The following is a 9,106-nucleotide window of genomic DNA, read 5'->3' as shown; positions in this document are numbered from 1 at the left end:
CACAAAAGCAGAAGGCTTCTGCCCAGGAACACAGCTGAGCACCCAAAGAGACGAGAGACAGCAAGAGTGCTGATGCTCAAGTGAGAATAAAATCACAGTTAAAGCCCCTGATGCTGTTGCAAACTCGTTTTCCTGGAGTTTGAGGGAGTTTGAAGACAGTACTTACCGTTATCAGATAATTAATTAGACACCCCATAAGCCCGGAAATCAATTAATTCACAAATCAATAAATCCATAGTCTGGTGTAACAAGAGACCTTCCAGACTGTTAGCCCGGCTGTTGAACAACAATAACAAGAGGAGAGCAACAACACACAGGGACAAGAAATACTCATTTATTTGCTGAAATTGAAGATGGATGGGGGTCTAGGGGAGATGTCCCTCCACAGCCACTCTGAGTTGGCTCACGGCCAGGACGGCAGGGCCATGCTGCACTCTCGGGACCTTTCAGCTGCTTTCCCCAGGCCTTCCCTCGGGGGCCCTTCCATGTCTCTGGAGCACGAGCCTCGTCCACCGGGCTTTGACCACTCCATGTCAGCGTTGGGCTACAGCGGTGATTCCCCGTCCAGCAGCGGCAGCACCTACACCACCCTGACACCCCTGCAGCCATTTGATGACAAGTTCCACCACCACCACCATCACCACCCATGCCTGCCGGTCAGCAATGTCATTGGCAGCTTTACCCTCATGCGTGAGGACCGAGGCCTCAGCACCAACTTCTACAACCCCTACAGCAAGGACCTGGCCATGTCCCAAAGCCTGTCGCCCCCCTCCACAGGTTCAGGCCTGGGCTCTACCATGCACGGCTACGGCAGCCTGGGCAACAGCCCCAACAGCAACGCTGGTCAGATGCTCCACGGCGGGTATGACGTCCACGCAGGGAACATCTTCTGCCGGACATCAGATTTTGGCCGTGAGATGTCGCCACCGGGCCTGGGAGGAGGCGATGTGTCGATGGGGCATCAGCTCAACAAAATGGAGGCCCATCAGCATGCCTCGGGCCACCACCCTCACATCTACAGCCAGCACTACCAGCCCCACCATCACCCGAGCCAGCAGGCCTCCAAGATGGCCGAGCACCTGCACTCCTCTTCGTCCACCTCGTCCTCACCCGGAGAGGGCATGCTGGCGGGCTCGCAGGGCGGCGGTGGCGGTGAGGAGATCAACACCAGGGATGTGGCCCAGAGGATCATCACCGAGCTGAAGAGATACAGCATCCCCCAGGCCATCTTCGCTGAGAGGGTTCTGTGTAGGTCACAGGGCACACTGTCTGACCTCCTGAGGAACCCCAAGCCCTGGGGCAAGCTCAAGTCTGGCCGCGAGACCTTTAAGAGGATGTCCCGCTGGCTCCAGGAGCCCGAGTTTCAAAGAATGGCCTCACTCCGGCTGGAGGGTAAGATCTCGTTTTGCTCTCTATCTGCCTCACACACACACACACACACACACACACACACACACACACACACACACACACACACACACACACACACACACACACACACACACACACACACACACACATATACTGTATGTATATCCACACTCATGCTCCCACAAAAACCACAACAACAAACAGACACTCTCTCTCCTTGTTTTCCCCAAACACCTTCTTCTTTTCTCCATGTCTTCCAAAAAAATTCTCCTCTCCGACAATCAGTATGCAGCTCAGGTTGAAGCATGAGGAAAAGCAACAGCATCATACTGATGTTTCTCTTCTTCACACCACTGAATGTACCTCTAGTTTGTCTATTGTCTCAACAGCCTGGGTAATAAGAACTTAGCAGCACATTGAGGACAGTTTGAGCAAGAAAGGGTGCCATATGTGCCGTTCCTTTGTTTACTTTGCTCCCAAACAGCTCTTATTGATTTGTACAGTAGCTACAATAAAAAAGCCACAGACATTTGCCCTCCTCTTAAATGAACCATGAAGATCAGCGTGAGCAGCGGTTGGCAATTTAATCGCTTTTGAGCCCACAAAATAATTTGTGCAGATATGCCATTCTGGAGCGATTGATTAATTCGAGCAGTGATTTATATCTGCTCAGCGCACGGCTGAAGTTGAGTTGGCAAGGTAGCTGATGCAAATTAGACTTGAGCTTTTGCCAGACGTCTTTTATCAACGTCGTCACTGAGGCAATTACTGCGAGGCTAAATACAAATGTTGTCCTGCTCAGACGCAGCACCTTGTAGGTTTGTGAGATTCTTCGTTTGTGGAAGGAGAGAGAGAGAAAGAGAAAAAAAAAAGAAAAGATTATTGCTCAAGTGGAGACACATGTGCATTCATCATCGTGTACTGATTTCAGCCTCTCACATGTGAGGATTCGCTGCTTTTCTCTGCTTTAATACATTTGGGTTCATGTACTGTTGGTAAGACAAAATTAGCAATTTTAAGGTGTCACATTAGAGTGTGGGAAGTTCTGATGAGCATTTGACTTTTAAAAAACCTTTTCTAGTCTATATTTAATTGATAAATCATAAAAAATAATTGGATAAATAAGCAGCAGCTGCATCATAGTTGTATTCATACAGCTTTCAGGGGGTAAAGATTTTTTTTTTTTTGAAAGGCACGATGTAATCTGCTGCTTGACATTTAATATTCTTTGGGGATGTGGATTGAAGACACGACAGCACGCTGTACAGTGCCGTGTTACAGTGTTGTCCCTCCACTGGGACCGAGGACCCATCTGATACACGGAGCACAGAAAGAGATCCAAGTGAACACAGTAATATGAGACAAGCATAAATGTGTGTGTGTGTGTGTGTGTGTGTGTATATTTGCAAGTGGTCTTCTCACTGCGGGGGTCTGTGAGCAGTACGTGTGTGTGAGTCTGTCCAGTTGATCACTGCTTTTCGCTCTCTGTCAGCAGCTCAACTGATTAAGCCCAACAACACAATAGGGTTCATAGGTAATGATTGTGCACTCTTGCAATCCCTTCACAATTATTGATCTTTGATTGTTTGGCTCTGAGAGCACATGTGTACATCCTCCATTCAGCAAAACGTTACAGCAATCACACCCAAAACCTCTTATCTAAAGATGAGTTATCTGTTGGTTTTGTTCTGTAATTTGACAGAAATGTTGTGTGATGAATGCAATCCTGCAACGTGTGAATGCTTTGTATGCAAAACGTCGCTTCCTGTCACACACAGAAACCCTAATCTTCCTCAGGATAAAACGGCCCTTTGTTCCTCTGAGCAGATTTATAGTCATCAATCATTCTCTCTTTATTTGCAGCATCCTTGTTTCTTCATCTTTTACAAACACAAACATTATTTTAACGAGTCAGTGCTCCAGAAGTCCGAGCAGCCGATCAATCAGACTCATAAAAAATTAAAGTCCCTACACAGAGAAGTGTGCTAATGTTTGACGATGCTCCTCTCTCTCTCTCTCTGCTCCCACACACTCTGAAATTGCATATTTAGTTCTTGGCAAAGCCACAATTTGGACAGCTCGGCACTTTTCTACATAACCTACTTTCCGAAGGGGGTTGTTGTTTTTTTTCCCCCCTGGCCAACCCCCTTTTGTTTAATTACAAGCCTCTATTGATTTCCATGGGAAAGAGCAGCACGCCTTGCCCACACACACCTCGGCCGCATCGGCGAATCGAGACTGGAATTAGAATGCGCGGTGCCCTGTGCTCCCCAGTCTGAAGATAGCTCAAGTGCTCTCTGCTTCACGCCTCAAGTTTTAAGATGATCCTCCTTAATGCAGCACTCGCTTAAATACATAGAAGGCCCTTCAGTGTCAGCCAGCAGCAGTGTGTTATTTCCATAACTATGTCTCTGCTATGGAGCACTGCAGAGCTCTCTGTGAGGCGTGATGCTTATGGAACATAGTTTCTGCCATTTTGTCTTTTCAAATAATTGTCTTTCTGCAGACATTTTAAACACGGAGGAGGTGATCCCTTGGATTTATCCGCAGTATCTTGTTTGTGTGTATGTGTGTGTGTTAGTGTGTGTGTGTGTATGCTTTATGGATTACTGCGAGGTATATGAGATGCATCTCCAGTCCAACCTCAGGCTGTGGAGGAGGCAATCAGGATTTAGCCAGAGAAGAAGGCAGGATAAAGACCACACAGCTATGCTCCGACACTTAAAGTCAGAGTGTGTGTGTGTGTGTGTGTGGAGGGAGAGAGGGGGGATCAGAGACTATAACTTTAAAGATGATGGCCGAAGCCCTTGACTAAAGGTCTAAATGAATAAGAAAGGTCAATGCGGTTTACGTGGCGGCTCCAGTGCCTGCACCACCCCCACGGTAATGAAAGCCACAAAGCCAGGTCCACCTCTCGCTGCGTACTGTTCACATTCGCCTGGCGAGGCTCAAAGGTCAAAGCCGATTCCATTTACATATCAGGAATCGTAAACAGACCGACGTGGCCTTAGCTGCGCAACACCAAACAAACAGGGTTGTTTTTTTGTTGTTTTTTTTTTTTTTATCTGGCTCTTGCAGCTCCCCCCACTCTGGCGCTGAAGGGGTTAACCAGCCTCTGTGGGTCGAGGAGTCTGAGCTGCACAGATTTAATCAATAATTTCTATCAGCCCCTGGCCCAAGAAATCAGCAGGGGGTGGGCTGGGGCTGGAGGGGGGGATAGAGGGAGAGGACAGCGAGGGCGGGGGGGGGAATCTGGCTGGGAGGGGGGGTGTAGGTTGAGACGCCGGGGGGTAGGGAAAGGGCTTTCGATCACGTTTCAGCAACACGAGACAGGGGCATACATCATGATTAGGGGCTGTTCCCACGATCATAAGAAGCCTATAGGGGAATATTTATGTCTGCAGGAGTAGCCCCAGTACCGGGGATTTATAGCATGGTAATTGTGAGCCTTTTACACATGATTACAGCATAAGGAAGCATTTACTTAATGGTCGGCGTTATGATCGTCAGTAAGGGAGAGAGCCGAGGATGGGATGGAGGCGAGGAGGAGGAGGAGAGCGGCAGGACACCCCGACTCCTCCAACAAGCCATAAATCCACACTACAAGCAAGCTAGCCAGCACTATCATGTCATTCCTTTCATTACTACATGAGCTGAGAGTGCACTGCTGTATATACCTTCTATAGCTGCAGCCCAACACCCAACCCCCAACCCAGAAATATTGATGGTGGGCATGGTATAACACCCTTGAAAAATGTAACATTTGGAGAAAAAATATTTCACTTGTAGTGATATTGACATGCTTCTGACATCTCGGCCTGTTCAGGTTTTAATGAGACGTCGCTCGATAACTCTCAGAAATGCAAACGAGCTCTGGATGCCTAAAAGCTAACAGGCCCCTGTAATCTCAAGTTGACAAGAGTGCATCCCCGAGTCAAAACATTTCCTTCAGATAATGATTGTAGAAGAGAACGCACGAGGGGGGAGAATTCACATTCCCGAGATTTATTCATGTCCAGTTGAGTACTTAAGTTTCAGAAAGTCAGCTGGATGTCAGAGCAATCAAAGCCCACGCTCGCACACAGCTCTGGACCCCGGCTCTGATGCCGCTGTTGTGATGGCACTCGTGTGGAAAAGACGGCAGTGAGGTCACACTTCTTTCTCAAGCGCTCTGCTAATGAGAGAAATTTGCCGCTGTGAGTTTGAGGAGTGAAGAGCCGGTCATACAGTAAACATCAGCAGCAGAAGCTCGCTATGTGAGATGTTTTCTCAATGGGAAGATGTAAGCCAATCAATTGAACGTGTCAACGCGGCTTCACACCAAAAAGGCAGCCTCTGTGGTTTTTCTTATGTATGTTTGCAGCGTGTGTGTGTTTGATTGTGTATCTGTGTGTGTTAAGGTTTGAAATACGAGATTTCAAGGTTACACCTAGCTGATATCTCCATCTAATCAAGTCATTTTGTCAATAATAGAGCTCCACAAACCTCGTTTTCTTCAAACAGGTGAAGAAATCTGCCAGTGTAGCAAGATTATTTAATCCAATTTCCACTAGAAAATGTCTTGTTTCAAGGGTCTTCATTGATACTTTTCTTGATTTTAGTACTGTGAAGAACCTGATTCTAAATGCAGATGTAAATCTCTGATAGGTAATTTGTATCGAAAATGGGTGACAAATATCTCCAGTTCTTGTGAGATAATAAAACATTTAGGACTCAAATTCAGATAATATATTGGCTCATTGAGCTTTTATTTTTTATAACAAGTATCTCAAGATTTGGTTGATTTCCCTTTTATTACTCTAAGTGGGGTTAAAGCCTGTAAAACAGCATTTAGGCTACCATGGGCATATATAAATAACACCTGATAATGAGTACTAGGGACTACGGATGCAAATTAGCAGTTTTGCTATAATCCGGCATGTTTACAGAGATGTTTAAACATCAATGTTCATCAATGTGCATTGTCCCAATCCAAAAATAAAGTATTTATTATTATTAGTATATATATATTTATTCTTTTTTTATGCAGAAAAAAAGGTGGACACAAAGTAAGTGTACCAAGTAACACAACACATTTGATGAAAACAAAGGGGACAAGAAGCACAAACTTTAGACTGATGAGAAGACAGTGAGCAAAACAGAGGACCTGACAGATGTGGACGAGACAACAAAAAAGAAAGGGAAAAAAAGAGTATAATATTTTATCAACAACATTATAGAAACTCAATCAATTCCCAGTAACGCAAAAAAAAAAGAAAAAAAAGAAAAAGAAAATACACCTTAGTTTCCAGTTTCCAGACTTCCAATTCAGCATTTAATAAAAGTCCAGTATCGGCACTAATCCATTGGTCCTCCCTTAGTGTACGTGTGTGTTTGTGTGCATCTGTGTGCCTTGTTGTGTTACTGTATGTGCACGTACACCAGTGCTTACACTTAGAAACGCGATACCATCAGCAAAACAGTCACTCAACCACACAGTGCTGATTGAAACCTCTTAAAAGTGTGCATTTAGGTAATTGCACGACTCCCCCCAAATATGTTTTAGTCCACTTAAGGCTTCTAAACACCCCGGGCAATGCCGACTCTGCTTGTTTCACTCACCCCTGACGTAACCCGCCTTTAATAGAAAATAAATTAGTTCCCCCTAAAGTGATTATTACTCACTCACTGCCGCCACATGTAAATGACTTTTATGAGAAACTAATGATGTTGAAGTGTCTACTAAGGGAAAGGGAAGAGAGGAAGTGGAGGGAGATGGACAGAGAAAGAGAGAGAAAGGGGGGGAGGAAGGGGAGGGGAGTTTGGCTCGGTACACAAAGGCAGAGGTTGGTGTTGTGTTTCCTGTAAATACAGAATTACAGCGTGTTAGAGGTGAAAGGTTCAGCAGTAGATATGCAGAGGAATATGCAGCCTGAATTCAAAATGCTCGTCTGATTCTCAAAATGGATCTGAGCTCAGCCCACACACACCAGGCTATTTTTCTTCTTCACTAAACAAAACTGACTCTTTTTTTTTTTTTTTTTTGGTATTGTATTGTATTTATTTATTCATTTTAAATTTCAGACTTTTTGTGAGGAAATATTGATTATATAATTGGGCGAGCTGCCGCAGCTGCAGTGGTGTTTAACCCAGACCCTGAGTTTTTTTTTGCTGTAAACTAGACAGACTTTAAAAGAATAGATTACCAGAAGACTTCATCACCTCTTTGACTGCTTAAAAAGTTTGAATAGAGACAACTTTTACAATGAGTTAATTCAGCAAGACATTTAATCCCCTGAGGACCACAGCAGAAAAAAACTGATATAGAAATATATGAATTGAAGTAGACTAATGTGGCAACTTTAATGATCATTTTATTCTAAACTCAGTTATAAAATGTAAGAAAATCCAATGCATAATTTAGTTTATTCAGCATATAACACTAAATATGTACGTGAATGATTCTTTAGTGTTTTTGTAGTTTGCCTTTTGCTCTAGCCTTTAATATCATGCAGTGTTATTTTCTCATTTGAATGCAGATTGCAGTTTAAAATGTAAAACAGGCCAGCGCCAGCGTAATGGATTTAACTACCACAGACAAATGAGTTGCAGGAGTATTGTTAAAATGCAGTAATCGTAGCAAAAAGAAAGAAATGCTGAGGGTGAAGGATTTTGGCTGAAAATGATTAATTATGTTCATTGTTCTTTTTTTGGAAAATGAGAATTTTACTCTGTAACTGTTTATGAGCTTGAATGGGATTCATTTTTTGGAGAATAGAGCCATTATCAATACATGACGACACCCCGTTTTACGCTTTGTCTTCGGGCCAGATACATGTAAAAAAAAAAAAAAAAGAGAAAGAAAAGATACACGTTGTTTTCCAGAAGAGCGTAATGAAAACCATGAGGATCATTTAAGAGCTTTGGCCTGAATGTACCCATCTGCTTTATCCCAGCAGTGTACAACAGCTCACTGGCAATAAGATGTGATGGGCTGAACATCTTGATTCCTTTACTGCACAATGAAACAAGTTGCTGATTCATCTCTTTTAACTAATCAAAGTTGCTTAGCTAATCTGTTTTCTTTCAACAAATCCACTTTCCCTCAGCCTAATCCATTTGTCCTAGTTAGCCAGCCAGTCTGTTAGCTAACCTGTTTCCCCTTTCCTTTTTTTAATTTATCTTTTATCCATCTGCCTGCAGCTTGCAAGCGGAAGGAGCAGGAGCAGAGCAAGCTGGAGCGCAACCAGGGCCCGAAGCGCACCAGGCTGGTGTTCACAGACCTGCAGCGGCGCACCCTCTTGGCAATCTTCAGGGAGAACCATCGCCCGACCAAAGAGCTGCAGATCACCATCTCCCAGCAGCTGGGCCTGGAGCTCTCCACTGTCAGCAACTTCTTCATGAACGCCCGCCGACGCAACGTTAATAAGTGGGCAGATGAGGGTCGTCCCTCCTCCACGGGTTCCTCGGGCTCCAGCGTTTCCTCCTCCGCAGTGTCCTGCAGCACGGCGTGATGACGGACCACCGAGGAGGTGCCGTGGGGAAGGGTGCCGAGGGAGCAAGGGGGCACATAGACTGGTCTAGGCAGAGATCAGCCGTAATAAATGTCCTCCTCGTTATCAGAAGGAGCGACGGAGCCAGCTGTTATAGATGATTTTATGAAGATGAAGCATTTTCCAAACCAAAGTTGATTGCTCCCTTGAAATGGAAGGGGGGCAATACCCAGAGTGATATGATCGCAGGATGTGAGGTCCTG

The 9,106-nt window shown here is 44.9% G+C and overlaps 1 protein-coding gene across 1 annotated transcript; it reads left to right on the top strand.

Annotated features, from left to right (window-relative positions):
- The first annotated feature begins 353 nt into the window (after positions 1-353).
- onecutl (one cut domain, family member, like) lies at positions 354-8,864 on the top strand. Its single transcript, XM_062423048.1, has 2 exons — positions 354-1,392; positions 8,554-8,864. Exons 1-2 carry the CDS (start codon positions 354-356, stop codon positions 8,862-8,864), a joined length of 1,350 nt encoding a protein of 449 aa, XP_062279032.1.
- Positions 8,865-9,106: the final 242 nt, after the last annotated feature.

Source organism: Scomber scombrus, chromosome 7, assembly GCF_963691925.1.
Source record: "Scomber scombrus chromosome 7, fScoSco1.1, whole genome shotgun sequence".
NCBI lineage: Eukaryota > Metazoa > Chordata > Actinopteri > Scombriformes > Scombridae > Scomber > Scomber scombrus.
This window is presented reverse-complemented; position numbering and strand designations above follow the sequence as displayed.